This window comes from Xiphias gladius, chromosome 19, assembly GCF_016859285.1.
Source record: "Xiphias gladius isolate SHS-SW01 ecotype Sanya breed wild chromosome 19, ASM1685928v1, whole genome shotgun sequence".
NCBI lineage: Eukaryota > Metazoa > Chordata > Actinopteri > Istiophoriformes > Xiphiidae > Xiphias > Xiphias gladius.
The window spans coordinates 3,876,919-3,900,111 of NC_053418.1; the positions used below are offsets into that span (position 1 = coordinate 3,876,919).

The following is a 23,193-nucleotide window of genomic DNA, read 5'->3' on the forward strand; positions in this document are numbered from 1 at the left end:
TTTACAGTTTTCTGAACTCATGAGACTGAGTGAAATAAACATTTTCCAACAATCTTATATTGTGTAAAAAGCTTTTTACATACAGTCTGTCCAAAAATATTGACATGTATTTTATATCATTGTATTTGGTCACAACTGTTGGTGTTGACTCATTTTGTCAGTATTCCCCTGAATCTGGTGCCACGTTGAGCACAAGTGTGTGTGTAACTTCACGCTTGACCTGCGAACACTGAGGTTTAACTCATGGCCACATACGTCATTTTCTGATGTGCATGTGATTAAACTTATGAAAAATCTATTTTTTCCTTTTTTGTCTTTTAAAACTGAGGTTAAAAATACTGTCAGTTGACCTTTTAATCAATAATCCACCTTCGTGGACAGTCAGTTTTTAAACGAATGAGATGATTCCTGTATTTTTTTTTTTTTTTTTTTTTTTTTTTACGTCAACAATGTCCAACCAGGTGCCATTTTCAGCTGTGTAAATGCAGGTTTCCATTGAAAAAAAATACCACAGCAGCTCAACACGCACTTTCAAACAGAAAAGGGGGCTTAAGACTACGACAGTATTTGACTAAAATAAAAACCTGCAAACACACAACTCTCAATGGCACACATTTGCACATTTGGACACCGCTGACTTAAAAGTATTTAAAATATCCCACGGAACTCAGGACTCGCAGGACTCCGATCTTTCATGGGACTTCAAGCCGTGAAGTCGAAAAAGTGCATTTTTGCAGTGCCAGTTTCACGATTCAATGCCTCTGGTTTCCAATGCGCCTGGTCGTGGCGTCGGCGTCCGGCTCATGTCGGTGTCGAAGCGTACTGTTGGAGTAACAGAGAGTAGCAGGCGGTACACACAGTCTCTGGGAGAATGGAGGAAGGTAACGGCAGCTCGTTGGACACACAGCTCTCACAGAAGACACCGCTGCAGTTCTTACACTGTTTCTGGAGAAAGAAAAAAAAAACAAAAAACAGGATTGTAACACCACGGTCGGTTCAGTTCAAACGCCAACGCCCGTGTCTTCAGCTGATGGAGAAACGTGACAGAACACATTAGAGACACATTACAATTTGCCTTAAAAATGCTCACACCTTGCATTAAAATTGGTAGCTGGTTGCCAGCATGCTTTTGATTTGAGTTCAAATGTATAAGAACATATTTAAAAAAAACTATTTCCCTCGGATTATCTCACCATGAGGCATCAGGTCTTGCGATGTTTTCGTTACCATGCAAGTACAGGACTTGAACTCCATGAGCTCTCAGAATTCCCTAAATGTCTAAAAACTGTTAGTGAGAAATCCCTGTACCTTCGTCTTCAGGAGGGACTCGTCCTGTTCACACATCGAACACATGGAGGGCTGACTGATCTCCACAAATGACTCGTCCTGCAGAAAATCAAAACAGTAACGTGGCACTGACTTATTAAATCTTTGGATATCGGTGTGTGAAGACACACTGTACTCCAGTGCTAGTTCTCCCCGTTGCAATGATGTTTCCCTCATATATCACCACATTGTTTTCCAAATTACGTTGAGGTGACAAATGTAATCGCTGCCTGGATTATGGTTTGTTTGTTTGTTTTTTTTTGATTGAATGAATGAGGCGCTAGATTTATGAACCCGCGCTGGATTCGTCGTTTGGGGGGGGGTGTCAGGTCAGGGTGTATGGCAGGGGCAAAGAGACTGGGATTCACACCCCGACTCCTGTCTGTGGTTAGGATTACACAGCAAAAGCAAAGCGGTCAAGGTTTGGGGAAGATCCTGGTTTTGGCTAAGTGTAAATAAACAGGTTGTGTCTCAAGTCAGAGGGAACTTTTTCAGTATTAGACCAGACCGCGATCTTTCCCCACGATCTCCGTGATCTTTGAACATTTTACCGAGTCTTTCTTTATGAAAGTGTTTGCAACTTGCCACATACATAAATGAACAGCATTTCCTCATTTCAGTGATAGAAAATGGAATCCGGTTGGCATTACGTTCCCTTCAAAATATATCGGCTGCTGCTGATCAGTTGTGTTCTAACATCATTTCTAGGAGACCGGGTTGGGAGATGGGAGCAGCAGACGATTGTTACTTTATGTTAAGTGGTCCATTATTTGTCTTTGTATAAACATAACGTTTGAATTTGAAAATCTTGACTTTGAAAGGTTCCTTCAAGGTTTTCTTCAGAATTGAATATGTGGTCAAAATCAATTCACATGCAGGTCAATGTTCAAGGTAAAATCCTCACCTGCTCATCCTCGTGATGTGACAAGGACCTTAAAAGAGGAGAAATGAGACATAAAAAAGTCAACGTTTTCCCGTAACATTACCGATTTTTCTAAAACTGAGGAGTCTGAACTACTTACAAGCTGGAGCTCAGACTGGTTTTGTCCTCCTGTCCACTGTGTAACTGGTCATTCTCCCTTTTGACGGATGGGGATTCTGGGAGCTGCTGCTGGAAAACAGACACTCGTAATGTACAAGGACGGAGCACACAGCTCTACCGTGGCTCTCGACTGTTATTCACCTGAGCATAAACGTGAGCACAGACTTACTTTTGGTATGTTCTCCGGGAGCCTGCGCTCCCTCCGAGGAGTACTGGACTGTCTGGATGCGGCGTTGAGATGATGCTCACTCCTTCGCTCTCGCTCTTTTCTCAGCTCCTGCTCCAGATTAGACCTGAAACACCAAAATTAACCAAAGGCAAAGGAGCAAACACAAAATTAAAATAAAATAAAAAGACATGCAGAATGCAAATTACCAGACTAATTATGATTAACATCAAAAAGGAAAAAAAAGAGAAAATCTTCAAAGAAAATGCAGAAAGATTCTCAAATGATTTAACGTAAACTGACAGAACCATCACCTATAAAATTAGCAGCCTCTGGTACATTTTACATTTGGGACATGGGATCTGCTGGCGGGAAATCTGGCGGATGACAAAGGGTGCTCCAGAGCAACCAGAGCAATTTTAGAGATTTTAAACTTCAGGTTCCACAAGGTAAAAATACCACAGGAATGTTTATTAGCAGCCATGAACTAACTCTATAAAAGCCACGGTGAGGCTCGATTTTACAAAAGCCAAATTTCAGTCTGATGCCAACTTAACTTTAAAAATTCCACCTTTACTCCCAGGCTGCTGGTGAAGCACGACACTACATCTCTGAAGCAATTTTCTATCTTGTGAATCTTAGTCTTGCAGAGGGACTGTGTCAGAATCTAGTTTTAAGACCTTGGCTGTTTTAGTTTATAATGTGCTAATTTGTTTTGTTGGAAAACTAGCAAGTGCTCACATTTTAAGGCTGGAACAAGTGATTTTTTTTGGCATTTTTTCTTTAAAAAAAAAAAAAAAAAAAAGACTTAAATAAATGATAAATTAGTTATCAAGCAAACAGGGGCCCAACAACTATTTTTTTTGCCCAGGGGCCCTTTGGGAGGTTAATCGAGCCATGACTCGGAGCAGATTTAAATTGTACCATCAGCTAGCTACTGCACCTGCTCAGCTGTGGTTTTTCTCTTTCAAGCAGGATGTACTTTATTTTGAGCGACAAACAACTTCGACTTGTCCATATTTACGACTGACAAACAATGGCATCTTACCGTGTGACCTTGTGGGGCTATGTAAAATGTACTTACTGGCCGGGAGTGGTTCAGTTATGGGACAAGAATGTCTGTTCCTCTAAAGACATTTAAAAAAAAAAAAACACAGCTTTGCCTCTATTTCCATTTCTCACATACTGCATAAGCGTTAACAGGCCGGGATAGGATCTGTAGCTAGTTCAGAGCCTTGAAAATCCCATGTGTCCGGGATTTTTTAAATGTATACAGAGAAAATGGATCCTCTGGAACCCAGACTACTAAAGAAACAGGTGGTCATACGTTAGGCCCCATGGTTATAAAAGTCATAATTAATGGTTATCTTTCTCAGAAAAGCTTGGAATAAACTCTAAAAAAATAACAAATATATAGTTTCATTCACATTCACAGCTGGGCACTGTAGTTTTTTAGCAGGCGTTACTCAAACAGGAGGAAACAGTGCATTTGTTGGGGGCTATTTTCAGCAGCGAGCGGATTAATACGCACATAATGCTCCAGTGAGTATTTGTGGCACAGGGACTGTGTGTGTGTGGGGGAGTGACTCAAAATAAACTACAAGTTGTAATGAAGGAACATGTCACCCAGGGCAACAGTGTGGCTAACTGACGTATTTTTAATTTGATTGTTTTTAGCTTATGACCAGTTTTGCTTAAAAAAATGACAGATCAAAAGCTTTGTTTCTCAGCATCCTGTTGCCATTTTCTCAAACTTTACCTGTGTTTCCTCAGCTGCTCCACCTCCACCTGCAGACTCTCGATTTTGTCTCCAAACTCCTGTTTGAAGAGCCGGTTCGCCTCTAAAGCCAGATCCCTCTCCCTCTCAGCCTGTTTGCATCTGGTTTGGGGTGAGCGAGTTAACATAAACTTATGATAAAATAAAAAACTCGATGAAAAGAAACATGGTCGGGAAGGGATGTCTTCTAAAACTAAAACTAAAATAAACACAAACATAATAAAAAGATCTGAAGACTGAAAGCCAACGGGGACAACAGGGAAACTTTAGCCAAAGAAGATGAAGCAGGCTGTTTTTGTTTATTGTTTTATTAGCCTAATTATTACTACAGTTTACACCAATGTTATGCTCACATACAATTCAAAATTAATAAATTAATTTTGCCCTTTTCCTTCTTGCTTTATCTTTATCTCTTACTTTATCTTACTCTATCTTGTCCCGGCCTTTCGACACTTGAATGTGGATCACCAAATGACAGCAAAACCCCTGGATATCAGTCCCTAAACATCTGTTCAGATTCTGTCCTCTTTTTATTCTGTCAGTATTTGTTGGTTGAAAATACTCAAGCACAGTCTCTGGTACTGGTCCAATTCTTTGGAATAACATTACAGCACGTCCACTAGCGCCCAAATATCCAGGATGTGTCCATTGGCACATAGGTCATCATCAGTCCATCAAATCTTAGAGCTGTCCACAGTGGACTTACAGACACCATGCCATATTCTCGTCTTACCTTTGCCAAAAAGCATTAATGGGGTATTTTTAAGAAATGCCTACCAAATAAAAGTATAACTCTGATGCGGCGAAGACATCTGTCAGAGAACACAAGGATTGAGGGCTGCTAAAAGGATCGATTCAGTCCACACTACTCAAAGCTGATGCTGGAGAGCCACTGCAGGAGGTTGTGGGAAGATGGTTTTTATTTTCAACAACAAAGGAGCATCGTACAGAAAAGATAACATCCTAGTTCGGTTATTTCTATATTAGGCAGGGTTGTATGTTTGTATTCAGATTTATGAAAGCGGGCAGTAGCGGAGAGGCTCCGCTACTGCTGCAGCTGGAGCAGCTTCCCCGCTGTTGAGTTCAGGTTTCTGGCCTGCTTCACAAAATGTTTCTCACTGATTTAAAAAAAAAAAAAAAAAAAAGTTTTTTCAAAGAAGGATAAATAAATGACGAAAAGAAATAATGATAATGAAAGTGAGGGAGAAAAATGACAAACAGGACGGTAAGAGATTTTTGCAGGTAAGTGATACCATTCCAAAACTGCATCTGTCTACTGCAATAATTATTCAAAAACACCAAGTGTGGCGTCGTCCTCACCTGTTCTCCAGCTGTTTTACAGTCCCTGACATCTGGTTTATTTTCTCCTCCAGGCGAGCGATGACTTCACTCTTCTGTTTAGAGCTGGCATCTGCGCTCTGAGGAAGATGAGCCATGTTAGTCAGCTGGTGACCTTCCTCAAGTCGACAACTATAGCTCAATGCGAACGGTTTGTCCGGAGAAAGACTAGCGTTTGGTGCGTCTTTTTGGTTTCAGTGGCTTAACACTGTATTTGGTTCAATTTGTTTGTTCACCAGCGTTTAACTACAACAGCTGGGACAGTGAAAGCCTCAGAATTTTGAACTCAGTTACTAAACTTTTTTGGCCATCAGATGGAGCTCACCAAAAGTGAGTGCGAGAGTGACCTACAATACAGAAGCTGTAGATAAAGTTTTCACATCATCTTGAAACTCGTATCTGGTAAAACAAAGTTGTGACATTTCCCGACTATCTCGAGTAGTTAAAGTCTTGAGGTAACAAATTCTACAAAGTACTTGCACACCAGTACTTGCACACTCTTAGTGACGGTGTCTGATCAGGAAAACTAGTTGGGATAAAATTGGTTTTTCCAGACTGAATTCTTTGTTCTTTCAGAGCAATAAAACCCTCTAAAATGACATTTATCACAGATGCAGTGCAAATCTTTTCAATCTACACAGAAAGAATGAGATTGTGATTTGAAATAACCGATCGATGGAGTATTCGCCACCTCTGTTCTTCTCCGTCTTGTCTTAAACTGTAGTCCACAGCGTTTACACACAAGTCACTGTTTTTGCCATCCTCGGCTGAACAACACAATAGTGACCTCAGTCTGTAAATTAATGAAAACCTTTCTGGATATTTTCTGGACGATGGATTTGAATGTGTCTTGTCCAGTAATGATCTACAGGCACACAAATAAACTACTGATTAATCTCTGTGCAACCGACACCACAGCGGTGGCTGCTTAGCACCAAGAATGTATTGCCGATGTCACAGATAAACACGTCAAATAAGAGGAGCAGATGCCGATATTTGGATGAAAAGGCAACATAGAGACAAACCAGCTAGAGGGCTTCCTGCACAGACGTGGTGAAGCTGAAGGACCAGAAACGTGGCGTTACCTGTGACTTGTGGCCAAGCTGCTGGTTGATGGCACGAAGGTCTTCCAGCTGCTGTCTGAGCTCCACCAGAGCGTCCTGCTTCTCACAGATGTCTTTCTCCAGCATCTTCATCGACAGCTCCATCTCCTGCTTCATCCCGATCTGCACCTCCAGCTCCTTCTCCACATCCTGCGCAGACATCGGCTTTAACTTCAGATGCACACTTCATAACCAGAGGACACTCAGAGCTCGCTCAGACTTTCTCAACCAAAAAATAAATAAATAAAAAATGTATACAGATCTTGGTTGTAACTGCAGGAAATTCAATATTAAAGTGTACAAATTAACTCAGCTACTATCAGCACTGTTAACAAAAAAGGGCTGAATAAGACCTAAAGAAAGTAAGGTTTCAAACATAACTACTACCTAAATGCAAAGGGAAGAGACTAGTATGTGAAATTTGTGTATTTTCCAATGACTCTAAAATTAAATGATGTTCAGACTGTTTTGCACATTAGATATTTGATTTTTTTTTTTTTTAACATAAACTTGAAAAGCTTTGTCCCTAAACATATTTTGTGTAAATGTCAACTAAAAGAGAAATGGCAGAAGTGCCACCTGCATGTGTGCTTGGAACCACCGACGCAAAAATACATTTTTCAGCCACTATAAAACTTTATCAGCAAATATAAACTGTGATAGGATTTACAGCTACACGTGCAGTTCACGACGACAGTATCAACAGAGTTACGCAAAGCTAAACAAATCATCATCAGGAGCCTTAAACGCACCAATCGAAGCAGAGTCTCCTCTTTGAGCTGCTTGCGTGTTTCACCCAGCGCTTGTCCGTCTGCTGCCGAGTCGCTTCTTAACGCCTGAAGAGAACAGGAATGTAGATACATATAATAAGAAAAAAAAAGCACCAATTTTTATTTCAGTATAGATGCACTGAGGCACTGTATGATGTAGATATTTAACTTCAGAGCCTTTCTATTTCTGACAAGGAAATAGAAAGAGACTTCTTTTTTTCTACCCACGAGTAAATCAATGCGTTTACAAGGCCAATTGGAAATGTGTCTGCCTGAGAAAAAAAGTTTGGTTTAAATTTCAATTAAAACACAGAGTATGCTTACAGCACAATGTCTCTGAAAATAGTTGTCAGATTGCTCGACAATCCACACAAATAAAGGAACATCATTTGAACATAAAGCCTGTTATTAGTTTGTCGATAGCTAATGAAGTCTTTGGCCTTACGAAAACTTTCCATCTTAACCTTCAAGACTCAATCGATGCTTTTACGGCCGTAACATGAGCGGCCAAAAGGAAAACATATCCATATCCATAGAATTAAACAGTAAGCACACTAATGTCGTAAAGTGTTATTTAAGGCTTTTCTAAAGTTTCACCGAGCTAAAAATACCATCTTTCTTTACTGCGTTGATGGCGCTCAGTGGTCGTCTTTAACAATACAGAGTGAATCGTCTGAAGGCAGAGAACAGTACTTGAATGTATGTGAACCATCTCTAATAATCTAGGACTCTCACTTGTTATACACAACCTGGACCAGGTCAGAACATCTTAAGGCCTGGCTGGGCTTTGTTCAGTGAATCATTATATTTTTCAGTGTGTCACATCAGTGCAGCTGTGTTTCTGAACTGTGTGTCTGGATGACATCTGTGATGAAAAAGTCCCAATTTGAGAGTGTGGGCAGGATCCTCGTGCGATGCTTTATCTTGGTTTAAAAGAATTACATTTTATTAATTAAACTGATGCTCCGTTCACCTTTCTGGACTCCAGCTGATATGAGCTCTCCTCTTTTACTCTCTCCACATCTTCTTGTAAGGTGATGATCCTGTTATTTGCCACTGCAAGCTGTGGAGCAAAAGGTCAACAAAACAGCTCTGTAAACAAAACAAAAAATCCCTGCAGCTGTGCAGAGAAGCAGCAAGGCTGAAGTTTTTACACTATGTGAAGCTGCACTCTAAGACTCACCTCCTCTGTTAGCTTTGTGTTGGACTTTTCCAGAGCGTCCACCTTTGCCTGGAGGTTATTTACCGATGCACTATAAGCAGACAGAAATATCGCGTTAGTCATCGAGCTCGGCGAGCTGCTGAACAAGGTGGAGGGGGTGAAGCGAGCCGGTCCCTCTGACAAACCTTAAATGTCTGTTCAGCTCCTCCACGTAATTCTTCTGATCGAGAATCGCTGTGATCTGACCGTCACTGAAGGAGCAGAGAGAGAAAGATGAATGAAACATGGGAGAAGATGGAAGAAAAGACATCGTAGCGTTTAAAAAAACAAAACAACAACAACAACATGTAGTTAGCTGTTAGCCGCCTTGGTTTGTGTTCATACATGATAATTCCAACAATCAATTGTTAATTCAACTTAGATTGAAAGAAGGTCGATATTTTGGACAAAAGGACGCAGCAGAGCGTGTTGGTGCAGCAACAAGAGTAACACTAACAGTAAACAGAATAAAATTATTTTCTGTATTGAACATTTTTTAAATCACCAATGAAAGCTTGTCTCATACTAGTAGAGCTGCAACTGTTAATCGTTAATCGCCTACTTGATCGACAGAAAATTCCTCGGAAACCGTTTTGATAAACGATTAGTCAGTTTTCAATGTTCTGCTTCCCCTTGTCGTAACACTTTTGTAAGAATGTTTCTGGGATTTGAACTGTTGGTCGTACGAAACAAAACATTCGTCGACGCCACTGTCTGTACCCTGGCTATACTAACTGCCCCGATGTACCTACTGTTTTTTTCTTTATAACTGTTTTTATTGCTTGACTCATCTCATCCTCACAAAATTCAGCAAAGCAAACAAGCAACCAATACATTCTGCCTTAAGGTCAAAACTAATCTACAGTGTCTACCTCTTAACTTTCAGACAATAAGTGGCCAAATCCCTGAAACCAATGGCAAGGCAAATATTTACTTGATGGCCAGCCTAGGAAAATAAACCACACGACACCTTGTAAGATCAGAGCTAAAAGTAAAGCTAAAATAATATTGAGAAGTTCCACGATGGACAAGAGAAAGAGGAAGAAAGACAGCCATACTCCAGGCCCAGACTTTACTGTAGCTACAGTTGATAGTTTGACTGATTACAACGGGCTGAAATGAAAATCACTTGGGTTAAAGATCAGCAAGCGGCACTCACCCCTCTGCACTCTTACTACTGTGTCCGCCGTCTTTCAGGTACATCGAAAAATCAATCACCCCGACCTGTAGAGGTAATTTACAATGAAAAAAAAGAGAAAAATCAATGACAACAGAAACCACACTACAGCTCTCACGGAAAATAACAAAAAAATGCAAAAAAAATAACATGACTACATGGTGTTCCCCAAAGATCCTTGCTTATGTTTGCACTCAGATAATTTAGGATGTGCAGGGCTTTTTCAACGCATCATGTTGAACTGCATTTTAACTCAAGAAAAGCTTCGTCCTGGTTTGGATGCAGTCAGCCTCAAATTAACAAGAGGTTTGTTTGCAGGAGAAATTTCACTTCACTGTACTTAGAGTAACGCTGATTTAGACAGCTGATGACAAACCGGCAACCTGCCAGTCCTTCCAGTGATTCTGGCCTCATTCCCAAACTGACAACTAATACAGCATGAAGCAGAGATTCCTGATTAGTTTGGGTAAACGGTTTGCTTGTTTTAAAACTGCGCTGTAGTGAATTTCAATGGATAATGGAATAATGGTACAGAGGTCCGAAATCTTTGCATCTAGGTGTTGAGATGCAAAACACTTAACTTAAAATGCTCAAATTTGAGCAGAAGTGATGAAAAATCCTGCACACTGTCTTGCTTACGGCTTCTGGTGTCTTTATTTACGGTTACAGCATTACCAAAAATGAATGCCACACCAGTGTGTTAGAACACAGAAGTATGAATGTTCCTCCCTTCCTTCCTGTGCCCATTTGATTTTGCTCTTTCTTGTGTGTCGTTGTGGAAGTGAAAGCAGACTAACCTGAGAGTCCAAGTCCTCTCCCTTCATACACAGATTGGCATCGATGACATTTAGTCCGACGAGCAGTCCGGCGATGACAGCTCCCTCCTCCTCCATCATCAAGGCATTCGGCTCGTAGAATTCACTACAGATAGGAGGCGAGAGTTAAACTACTGTCACTGTCGGACCCGAGGACTGCTTTTGCGGGATTTCAGCAGGGTTCACCATTAAATTTAAGACTTTTTAAGACCTTTTGAGACCTGGAATCGGATAAGCAATCAAAGTGAAAGATGGATTATCAAATTCAAAAGTAACAGATTATTTCAACTTAATTTAAGTTTTAGCTAAAATCTTGACTAAACCATTTTAAGCTGATGAACTTCCGAGCTCTGTTACGTCCCTTAAATCACAAATACATTATAACTAATGTTACAGTCTACGACAGGTGAGAAAAAAATATTTAAGACCTTTGTAAAATTAAATTTAAGACTTTTTAATACCTTTTAAGATCTTATTTTGAGACAACTGAATTCAATGCTTTTTAAGACTTTTCAAGACCTGCAGAAACCCTGTCATATTTAAGCCTTTCGAAATCTGCATCATGTGCTAAAACACTTCTCGGTGGAAAAAGAAATATAATTATGGCAAAACAATGGCAAACGTTTTATTTTAGATGTCACTGGGCCTCAACACAGTGTGATAGAAAACACACCTGAGCAGGTCCTTTCTGTTAATGATGGTCTTCATGTAGTCGGAGAGCTTCTTCTGCATCAAGGCCAGTCGTAACCAGGCACGCCCTCTTCCTAAAGGAGTTCTGTAATCAAAACAAAGTTGGACATAAATACCCCTGAAACGTAACAACCGAAACACAGTACATTAAAAACAGCCCCTTACAATCTTTAATAACAGAGTTGCAGGGTTAACTTTTGCCAAAACAAATAGTTCCCATGCTCTTTTTATGACATTGTTTTGTGCACACTTTTTGTAAAAAGTATTTAAAATATGAATAAAATATTTTGTCAAGTTATGACTAGGAGAAATCTGTGTACGTTCTTTAGGGAAATTATATAACAGACTCACTTGAGGCCAGGCAGGTCTTTTACACTGGCGGTGATCTCTCCTGCCTCAGGGGTCAGCTTCTCAACCAGCTCCAACGCCCCCCAGAATGACTTGTTCTGCCCCAGGAAGGACTTCTTAGCTGATGGTTGAGAGACAGCGTTTGTAGAGATGTTTTAATTTTAAGGAGTTTGGGTCACTGAGTCATCACACTGGACTTAAATAAACAACAGAAACTAAACAGGAAGTATTCAGAGTGTCCAGAAAAGACAAAAATAAGTACACTGACTTCAGTAAATACGGAACTTTTGTGATCAGTAAATGTGTCATTTTAGTCCCTTTTAGATCTCTTTAGTCTTTACTGGATAACGTAATTGTAAATATTCTTCACAAATACACAAACTGTGGATTCGATATGTATTCCGGGACTGAATTGGGGCTGCCGTGATTAGTAGCTGCAATCGATGATGTCAACGCTGAAAATGCATCCATATCGATATTTTAAACCGATGGATCGTTTTTTAAAAAAAAAAAAAGGTTTTAAAATGCTTCGGCTCCAGTCAACGCTACAGTTTTAGAAAATGGCGACTGGGGCAGAGTCTAATTCTGTTCAGTGTAAAAGTTTCCAAAGACCCAAGGCTACGATAGTATGGGAGTACTTCAAATTATCACAAAACAAAAAGGTGTGCAAAGTTTCGATGGCATACCACAGAAGCACACGGGCGCTATTTTGGATGATGGCCTGCCAGAAAAGGTTTTTTTTGGAAGAAAATTAATCATTTGGATAAACTGACTAATCTGTAAAATAGTCAACAGATTAATAGATGGAAAACGAGTCATTAGTGGCTGAATTCATAGAAACAGTTACCAGGGACAGCTACCAAAGTGGTCAAGACCCCAAATTTTGATTTTCAAACTTTACAGACCTGTAAAGAGCCACCAATCGTGCGGTTTCGAACAGATGATGGTGCGAAGTGTGATATACGTACTTTTCAACCCATGTTTCAGACAGTGCTCCATTACAACAAAGAACTGCTGGAGAGGTGCATAGTCGGAGTCAAGCGTGCGTCCGAGGTTGAGAGCTGACTCAATCAGGCCCTTGATGCTCAGCTTGGCCATGTTCATCAAGTTAAGCCTTTCGATTGCAATGGGATCCTTGGGATCTGAAGGGAGACAAGAAAACAGGGAAAGCTCCTTAAAGTCCTCATAGTAATATTGACACGGACAATGATCTAGCAGCGGGAATGAGTCAGGAGCTATACTTATCAAGAGCTGTCGGGGGGGGGGGCACCAATCATGAGTCATTTCTGTATTTCCTTCTTCACTACAAGATCAAATGTTTTTCAGGAAGTAACAGTAACATGGTTTTGACATTGAGATACAAGTCCAGATGAAAAAAAACCAACAGGCTTTCCGACAAGTTGGAGAAGAAGAAAGGTTTTGTTTCCTTATAAAAATTGTTTCATCTTTTAGTATGAAACCTAAGACTGACTGTAGGACCTAACACGGCAAAACCTTTCATACATTCTTAATGTAAAGCTAAAACAAGGGATATTTTTGAAAAGAAAATAGTTAAATTAGCAAAATTTGCCAAAGCTCATACAGTTAGCACTTAATGCTTGGTTTGATCCATCTATACGTCGTGTAGCTAATACATTATTTACGTAAGTGCACAACATACTCTGAGAGGCTTTTAGTCCAGGAGATCTACAGGGTTATACTATCCTTCAGCATCTGTTTACATTATTAAACATTCATACATTTGATCTGTGGTTTGCATTTGCATGAACTTGATGACGAAGATGAAGATCTGACTTTCAGCACAAACTGACTGTAACCAAAAGGTAATTAACATACAAAATGTGATATATTGTTGCTACAATGGTGTAAATCTGGATCAGGACTTTCATTTAATAGCACTGATTTTAACAGAAAAGCTTTCCTCATTACAATTTACACACCCAAGCCATTAAATACTGGGATGAAAGCTGGCAGCTGGTTAATCAGGAATATTCTTTTTCCTGTTTAATTATCTTTGAAGACAACAAGCAGCAACATGAAAGCCTTGATTCTGATTCAGTTCATATCACATAAGAGACAAGTCTAACTTTATCACTAGATGTGCAGTAATAATAAAAATAAAATGTTAAATGCCTCAGATGCTAAAAAATGAAAATCCAGATTTACATAAACACCAAAAATTTCCAACATGATTTAAGTTTCAATACAGGACAGAACAGGTCAATGCTAGATGTATTATTTCACATAGTTACTGGAATACCAACAACAAGCCTGTCTGTAGTGAGAAAAAAAAAATATATATATATATATATTTTTTCAACATGATTTCTGCATTTCTAAAAACTCTGATGAGTAAAGGGAGTCAGATTTCCCCTTTCAATAAGAGAGCCACTTAAGTTAAAAACAGTCAGCTTTTTACAAGGAAGCATTCGAGAATTCCCCCTGCTGCGCACACACACACACACACACACACACACGCGCACACACACACACACACACACACACAAAATGTGAGAACCAAGATGTGTGAAAAGTGAACTCCAAAATAAATGTTACATGTTACTTAAAACTGAGTTGAAATACTTGTACATCAAGCATCAAGGTTCAAGTTTAACAGGCAAACTGTGGTAATACTGCAGGGAAATATCAGAATCAGCTGGAATGAAATGGCCTCTGCCAGGTGAAAAAATTAAATATCGATCATCCCTCATAAGAAAACGCGGTCATCTAACTCACGACACAAGACTTTATCAAAACAAATGTATCTGTCTGTTAATGGTCCTCTGTAATATCATTAGAGTAGAGCATAAATCCTCCTTCAGAGCTGAAGGGTGACGTGCTGCAGTGTTGAATCTGCCAACTGGCTGAGGAAAAGTCTGAACTACTTCTCTTTCTTGGGAAAACTATGGACCTGCCAACCTGCCTGGTCTGTACAGAGAGAAGGCGTGGCAAGAGATGAGGAAGTCTCTCTTCCTCATCTCTTACAAACAGATACAGCAGTATCTGTGTTCTCAATCAAATTCAAAACCAAAGAAACACAATAAATACAGCAGCAAATGCATATCTGTTTAAAGCACTGCCAAATTTTAATATCTGGATTCAGTTGTATCCCGTGTTGTTTAGTCTCGTTGAGAGTAAAAAAACATTTCTAATAAACAAAATGCAAACCTGTCTGCTGTGACTAATATTTCCAACGATTAAGGAAAACAGACACCAAATATTATCTATCAAATACTTGTTGTCAAATTTGATTTACTACAAGCTAATAAATTCTCATGACATAACAACCTGCACTTCCTAGTTGTTTTGTAGCCCATCCCTGGCTTTGACAAGCAGCGTCATCCTGCTGTGTTAGTGTCAGGGACATCAAACCCTCTCCCTGAAATCCATCATGACACAGCTCGAACAGGACACTTTACCACAGTTCGCTGGTTGAAACATGTAGCGTCTGGGGACCTTGTGTACCACCACGCCCCAACCGGAGATCACACTATGCCAACAAACCTCCTCGGATGCTGAGCTAATCTGTCACATTTACCTTCATGGGCTGGCTCTGGGTCTGGGGTGAGGGAGATGTCGTTGAGCTCGCGAAGGCAAAGCCACTCGCCATCGACAGACACGCGAAAGTTGCAGAGATAAATGGTCTCCCGGGCGGCCTGGGTGATCTTGTCGGTGGTGGGAGTCGGGGTTTCGCTCTGAGGCGTCAGATCAGACATGATGACTCAGCTGATGTGAGGCAAAACCAACACCACCGAGGAAAAAAGGCGTAGTAGCTTTTGTTCCAGAAGCCAGTGAAGGCCCAAAAAAAATAACAGGTCAGAGAGAAGAGGAAATCAGAGTGGATGAAAAGAGCCTCCAAACAAAAAGGGAGAAAAGGCCAAGATGGGGGAGGCCCACAGCAGCTTTCAGCAGGTGTTTGAAAGGGTGCTGCGTTTCCTCCTCTTTATGCCTGCATTCTTCTCTCCTCCTTGTAACAACTGAGTTAAATACGCTGCTGTCTTGAGAAAGACTGCCTTGCCCTCTACTCCTCCACCTCCTCCTCCTCTTCAACCTCTTGTTATCCCTTTTGTGCAGACTGGGAATTTAAAATGCAAGGGAGCACCGTGCTGAAAAATCACAGCCCTCCTCCGGTCAGCTTAACACCGGTTCACTCTGATTGGACTGCCTGTGCACCGCAGTGAATGCACTGGGTGGGTGTTAACCAAGATGGCTGACAGTAGTGCTGGGTACAGCAACACACTGTCACGTGAGCAGATGGTGCATGCGTAAAAAAAAAAAAAGGAGGGGGATGGGGGTCCCCAGAGTACTCAGCCAATGCTAATGATGCAGCAGAGGACTCGTCTGTCTCTCAAGCATCAACAGCGTCCCCTGACCTGGAGCAAGAGGCCTGTTATTTGACAATGCAATTATTGATCTAGCCGAGGCAACACAGCGAAACACCAGTATCAGTGGAGCAACAACAGTAATAGGTCCAAATGTCCTGTATGTAAATGGTTATTGTGTTATTTTAATTTCCATTTAGGAAAAGAAAATGATGCACCTCTTATAAAATCAGAAAAAGAAAGACGAACACCCATATGATGTGATGAGGGGATGACATTTAGGTCATGTTATGTGTCCGGTTGCTTGCAAATCACTTATTATATCGATGTTTGAAAAGTGCTATGTAAAAGGTCTAATGAGGGCTGACCAAACCTATAATAAATAATCAGAATTTCTTTAGCTAATTGCTTCGCTGATGGAATTAAAGAAGTATTGTAAGTCAAATAGTTTAATCAGAATTATTGCTCTGTCACAGATTAAGGCAAAAGGATTTCCTGAAACCTAATGCTTATTAAAGACCAGTGCAGAGGTGTCAATGTGGTCTAGGCCCAGACCATTTCCTGTTTAGCAACGAACAACTGTTTTCATTATCGATAAACCTCAGATTATTTTTAAGAGCTGGACCATTAAACCGGCCAAGACAAAATATTGGAAGATATTAGCTGAGTGGCTTATATTAGCAGATATATTGGATTGTTCATATGTTGGCCAATAAGTAACAAGAATTTATGGAAATGCTAAAAATATGCTTGCAGTAATTCACAAACAGTGTCATGATTACATATTTTGTCCACCAAAAAGCACTCGTATTAATATGTTTATTTTTACGCTGAAAAATGTCCTGCTTAGCATGTGTTGGTCACAATTCTAAAAATAAGAAAAAAAGAAAAAATAATCTAAGGGATCTGTATCCAGCTCCCTATTACCGATGTAATATTGGCCTCAAAACTTTAGTATCAGTTGGGGTATATTATTTTCTCAATTAATAAAATGTCCCAAAATGTGAAAAGTGCCCAAAGCAATTTATCAGAAATATTGAGATTGTTTGTTTTTTCCTTTGCAACTGCCCTTAACCCAAGGATATTCAGTTTACCACGATATAAAACAGAGAAAAGCTGCAAATCCTCACAGTTGAGAAGCCAGAACCAGTTTGACAACTGAATTAAATAATCGAGTAAAAAAAAAAGAGTAAAGGGACTGATGCAAAAAAAAAAACTTTACTCAGCCAAAAAACAAGTGACTATTTTTAGTCGACCAAAAGACTAAGAGGAGAAAGCTCTATTTTGAACCAAATCCCAGACAGTATTTAGTTTCATATTGCGCTGTCATGGACAGTCTTCAATGCTTTGGTGTGGCAGAGACAGGCAGGAAACTAGGTCTGCAACCAAGGATTGTTTCCATTATTGATTCATCTGCAGACTAATCGATTAATGGATTAATCATTTGCTCAATGAAACGTCGGGGGGAGGGGGGGGGGGTTGAAAAATGTTCATCAAATTTTCCCAGTCCTTTTTAATGTCACCTAATGTCTCCTTTTGTCCCACCAACAGTTCAAAACCCCAAGTGTGTGGTTACTTTGCTTTTACTTATGATATATGGCAGAGAGAGTCAGTGCAAACATCCTGATATGATAATGCAGTCGCAACGTAAGGTGAGTTTATCGAGGAGAAAACATTGGGTGCAAGTTGGGAGTACGTTGGCCAAAATCTTCGTTTATTTTTCTGTTCAGTTAAAGCAGTGAATAACTGTCATACAACAAGATTGGTTAGTTCATGCGAAAAGTGGGTGACAAACGTACTGTAACAACAGCTATGACCAGTAAATGTAAACAACAGCGCTGCAAAGTAGTCGACCAAGTCTGTCAAACCAACACGACACGCAAAGGAGTTTATAAACCACGCAGCGTGGTTTACTTTAGCTACGTCCACTGATTTGACGTGCCACTTTAAAATGACTGATGTTCATTTGAGGGTAGGAATCAACCGACAAGAGAGTTGACGGTATTTATTACCTCACTAACCTCAGCTAACCTCACTGGCAGTTTTTTCTTGAGTCACAAGGCGCTTGGAAGTTGTTTTGGTTTCAGGACAATCCGAAGTTAGCTAACTACACTAGCAAGCTAGCAACGCTAACAGTAGGCGAAGTTTGTGTTTTGTTGTTTATTTTTGTACATCAGGTTATAAATGAGGATACCGTTTGCCAGCTGGGCGATCATCGGGACTTTTCAGCGTTTGCTGGCACTTACTTCTGCGCCTTGACTCGATTCTCTCAATCTGGAAGTCATACTGTCGAAGCGAAGTGGGTGACAGCGACCCAGCCTTCCCAAACCTCAAGTTCGCGGAGTTTAAAGCCTCCTTGAAGTAAATCACTGAGGTCGGGGAGAGAGTGTCATCTGGACTCTCAGCGTGTCCGTTTTCATCTGAGGAGTTTTGTCTCCCAGAACTTTCTAAAGCATCGGAAGATGACTGCAGAGGCAGGTCTCCCGGCGGCATATCCCGCTCCGCCATCCTCTTACCCTCGCCCGGTCAAATTTACTTCATGCGACCAGCGGGTGGGCTATCGGTCAGCGGTCGGCTAGCTAGCTAGCTAGGAGCAGTTAGCTACTGCGGCCACACACCGCTGTGGTTAACAGAGCAGTCGACAGTCCAGTCCGTTTAGTCCAAAATCTGTCCAGTAATCACTCCACCTGTCGTGCTGTCCTCCACAGACTCCTCCTGACCCGGAAATAGCTGAGAATTAGCATTTTGGTCGAATCGGTTGCTACTTTCGCGAGAGTTTGCGCGCTGCGTCAGCGTTTCAGCGATCCCTTTGCATGGCCCGAGACAGTGCATATGACGGGAGATGAGACACGAGTAGTAGATCCACGGCCGAGGCAAATCCCCGGAACGCTCCCATGATTCCTTGCGCTACTCGACGGTGGCCCAGAGCGCTTGTGCTCCTCCTGTTTCTAACGCTCTCTGACGGACTACTTACTACTCCGGTACCGGACGACTTTGAACGTTGAGAAACAGCGCGACTTGCTGGAAAAGAATAAAATCGCATTTTAACGCGGACAAATTGTCTGGGCCATTGTGGCGTGTCAGGTGTTACCAGACAACCGGAGGCCCTGGCTAACACCGTTCAGCGGCGGCTGGTAGTAATAACGCCAGCCTGGACTACACCTGTAACTTACCAATGGCCAATAGCACGATCGATACAGTGGCTCAAATCAACTTAATTAAGAATTACTTTTAAAAACAACAACAAAAAAACAACTTTGTTTAAGATGCAACGAGAACAAACACAACCAGGACTTCTAACGCAAAAGTCATACATCACAAAGGGGAAGAATATTAAAAATTAGGTGTATAAATTTAGTGTTTTACAAGCTTTCTAGTTCTTTGAGCAGGCTACAAAATAGATTGACTGCTTGGAATAACTTCCACAGACTGACAGCCCATACGTCTTGAGTAGGCTACATGGATTTATGAATGTGTATTTATAATACCAATGATCTATCTATCTATCTATCTATCTATCTATCTCATTTAATTTGTTACTCACACTCATGTGTATTGATGAATTGTGTATTTTGCTCTCCCTGACTCTTGAGACCCAGACCGGTCACCTGTCAAACCCCAGTCGCTGATAACAGAGTGAGTAAGTTCATTCATGAAACATTTTCTTATCTCAGGAGTTCTGTTTGTTCCTCACTAAAACTCTTAACTTTTAGGGCCGTTTAGGAGGACTCCCAGTGCTAAGGTAAGATCTTTCGTGAATAGTGCTGAGGCAACAGAAGAATGAAAGTGCAGGGTACAAAGTGACGCAGACAATGAGCCGTGGGAGGCAGTGGAACGGCGCTGGAGACAGCAGATATGGTTAAAACAGCGAGAACAGTAGCTGGAAAATAATATCAGTAGACAGCAAGTACAGGATTCAACAGGGTTACTATTTGGTTTTAAAGGCTTTGGTGTATCCTGTGACCAGCTGTCTCTCTCCTTAGCACCCATAGTATATCTCTCTAGGAAGGGAGAGAACTCTGCCACAGTTGTAACACCCAAAGTGTATAATGGGGGGAGACGCAGGACTGATGACATGGACTCACATCGCGGGCCTTAACAGAGACCGGAAAATACGGTGTACAGTGTGCGCTTTCTTTCTCCAAAGACATTTTACTGACTTCGTATCTTTATCCCGACCAGCTACACCTGCCAAATCTGACATTTAGAACATTTAGGAACAGTCTGAAAGAATACCCCGAAGACAGAAACGTTCTCATTCAAGGGTTTTTTTTTTTTTTAAGATGGAGAGAGGTACTTTGGTTGTCATATTAGGACATGTCGCTGACTTGGTTTGGTACTTGTCGGATTCCACTGCAAGTGAAAGAACTGGCCTAACTGTCTCCCGCGTTTACCAGCACGAAATCAGACAGACTTTTCAGCAAAGCCCAGTGAATCAGTGTTACAGACACAACCGCTGAGACATTAACCATTGCAAAACACGGTCTGCATTCATAACATGTTTAAATCAATTACATGAAAGTGCATATTTGAGTGCACCTGAAAGGAATTCGGGTCTACAGTATGCAAGGCTTTCTCTGTTACAGATTAACAGTAGCATGAAAACTAGAACCCAGACTCAGTTAGTCAGTCTAATGATCGAGAGGAATGCCAACAGCTTGGGCTTCTGCATGTATGTCAATGTACCTCTAGCGTCCTCTTTTAATAACACACGTTAATGACACCACGAAACCACCCTGGAAATAATCTAAAACACACAACACAACACAACAAACACAACGATTAAATTTTGAATTCATCCTTCAAGTGCATTTGCATCTTTTTCCATTATTTACATTTTTAGCCATGCCGGCAGCATTTCTCCAGCAACGGTGAGATTGTTCTGTTGGTCGGTCCACCACTCTGGTCGAGACTGAAATGTCTCAACCACTTGATGGATTTCTATGAACAGAGATTCATGGTCACCTGAGGATGGATCCTACTGACTGTGGTGAACTCATGACTTTTCGCTCGGCCCCTTCATTGGTCCACATTTTAGGGAAATAGCTCAACAACTACTCCATGGTTTGGCATGAAGTTTGGTACAGATATCCAGGGTGCCCAATTAATGAAGATGTTGCTGATCCCCTGACTTTTCCTGTAGAGCCACCGTGAGGGTGACTTTTGTGGTTTTGAATGAAATTTCTTGACAACTATTTGAGGAATTGCCACGAAAGTCTGCTGCATAAGTCGCCCTCAGCATGAGCTGCCATAACTTTGGTGACCCCCTCACTTTTTTTCTGGCGCCATCATCAGGTAAAACGTTAAAAATCTTTGGTCTAGCACCAAATACCTGCAAAATTAACAACATTTCCATCAACGTGAGCTTTACTTAATGTTTAGTACGAATTCGCAAACAGTAGCATTCAGACACGCTAATCTAAGATGGTGAACATCACACCTGCTAAACATCAGCATCTTAGCATCTTAGCATAAAAGCACTGCTGTGTGTAAGTAGAGCCTCACAGAGCTGCTAGCACAGCTGTAGACTCTTTTAAGAGCAACATAACGCCTACTCACTTGCCTAAATAAAACATATTGCAACATACAGTATCAGCTGGTCAGCTAACTAACAGACAATAGCCTAATTAACTATTAATTACCATGTTATTCTAACAGACAGTTCATGTAAAATAAGCAGCTGTCTAAAATCAGACATTTGATTTGTATTATGTAATAAATATAAAACACAGCTATAGTGCATTTAGAAAGTATTCAGGCAGCTTCTTTTTTTTCCACATTTTGTTATGTTGCAACCTTATGTTAAAAATCGTTTAAATTCACTTTTTCCTTCATCCATCTACACTCAATATGACAAAGCGAAAAATTTTAGAATTTTTTTGTGTATATAACGAAGCAGATTTTATTTGCAGAAATCGGGATTAATAGGCATTTAGAAAAAAAAAGGTGTGAAAATAAACTTTCTCTATGTTTTGTAACAACAACAGGGGCATCAGGTCTCTACAGGTCTCAGCAGGAGGCTCAGGAAAAGAGGGGCTTTTTTGTTCCTCTGACTGAGCCCAGCTACATTACTTCTACCAAAACCTCACAACTACTATATTGTACATAGTAAAGCATCAAAGCTTTGTCACTACTACACCAACAGAGTGCTATAAAGAAAATGTACATTTATACTGTACCTAATAGGATAATGTTATGTCCATGACCTGATAATAAGTCCCTGGTAAACAGTGCCAAGTATCAAGTTGTGCAACAGATTTCAAGCCAGTTCCAGACCCTTTGCTTTCATGAAATTCTGCAGAACTGGAGTATTTTAAGTTTTCCTATCGCCCATCCCTGTTTTTACCCTCTGTGGACATTTATCCAGCACTTTTTATATTCGGTTTTGATCTCGGCTCTTGCATGATCCATTTCTATTTCCCCTTGCCCGACAGCAGCACTGCCCTGGCATCCTGTTTGGTTTTATCTAGGGGTTTACTGATGGGTATTTGTATGACACAGAATCCCTAGAATTTCCCTTCAAAAGTTGTTGCTTTAGTCGCCTAGATGACTGATTTCAGGTTGGAGCATTTGTGTTACAGCCCACCAGAAAAGCAAATATTAGAAAACTTTATTTTTTTTCTGGATGTGAAGATGATGGCCAGCGTGTCGGAAAGAGGTCATACATTCAAAACTTCAGGTGGTAGCATTTTATAAATGCACCGATAAAACCACCATTAACTTAATTCCTTTCACCTTTAGCCTTTTAACATTGTATGCTTCAGAGGCAGTAGTAGCAATCGAATATTAACAAACAAATTAAGGTCAGTCAAATCTGAATATGTCAGTTTTTTATCATGCAAACTGTAGTTTCACGAACAAATGAAAAAGAAGAAAAGCTGGCTTTCAACTCCATTTCAAGATCTAGTCTCATCGTGGGACAGAGTTTGCTCATTCGTCCAGGAGATAACTCAACTGAGTGGTTGAAAGTTATTGAAAAAGTTAGCAAGTGTTCATTTTTGTTTCTTTATTGTCAACGGAGACTTCCATAACTAAGACGTGGATAAATTGTGCTGAAGATTTTGAGTGAATCTACTGTTTTTGTCATTTTTTATTGTTTAATTGTTAAATATATAGGG

General features: G+C 40.6%; 1 protein-coding gene across 6 annotated transcripts; it reads right to left on the minus strand.

Moving 5' to 3' along the window:
* Nucleotides 1–413: 413 nt before the first annotated feature.
* rufy3 (RUN and FYVE domain containing 3) lies at nucleotides 414–19,045 on the minus strand. Of its 6 annotated transcripts, none has more exons than XM_040154724.1 (18): nucleotides 18,763–19,045; nucleotides 12,722–12,895; nucleotides 11,757–11,874; nucleotides 11,389–11,490; nucleotides 10,698–10,821; nucleotides 9,883–9,947; nucleotides 8,870–8,935; nucleotides 8,706–8,775; nucleotides 8,496–8,585; nucleotides 7,505–7,588; nucleotides 6,735–6,902; nucleotides 5,632–5,729; nucleotides 4,294–4,413; nucleotides 2,538–2,661; nucleotides 2,349–2,437; nucleotides 2,231–2,258; nucleotides 1,309–1,386; nucleotides 414–945 (listed from the first exon to the last, which is right to left on the minus strand). In XM_040154724.1, exons 1-18 carry the CDS (start codon nucleotides 18,905–18,907, stop codon nucleotides 802–804), a joined length of 1,887 nt encoding a protein of 628 aa, XP_040010658.1. In that variant the 5' UTR covers nucleotides 18,908–19,045; the 3' UTR covers nucleotides 414–801. The 6 variants fall into 6 exon arrangements, with proteins under 6 accessions (XP_040010658.1, XP_040010656.1, XP_040010655.1 ...); XM_040154722.1 differs by having other exon boundaries at nucleotides 2,349–2,434; nucleotides 18,322–18,878; XM_040154721.1 differs by having other exon boundaries at nucleotides 18,322–18,878.
* Nucleotides 19,046–23,193: the final 4,148 nt, after the last annotated feature.

Coding starts and splice junctions, on each gene's coding strand:
- rufy3 (XM_040154721.1), bottom strand. CDS start 18,583: ATGGCGGAGCGGGATATGCCGCCGGGAGACCTGCCTCTGCAGTCATCT. Junction 2,438..2,537: donor TCCCGGAGAACATACCAAAA/GTAAGTCTGTGC, acceptor TCTGTTTTCCAG/CAGCAGCTCCCAGAATCCCC. Junction 2,259..2,348: donor ACCAGTCTGAGCTCCAGCTT/GTAAGTAGTTCA, acceptor TCCTCTTTTAAG/GTCCTTGTCACATCACGAGG.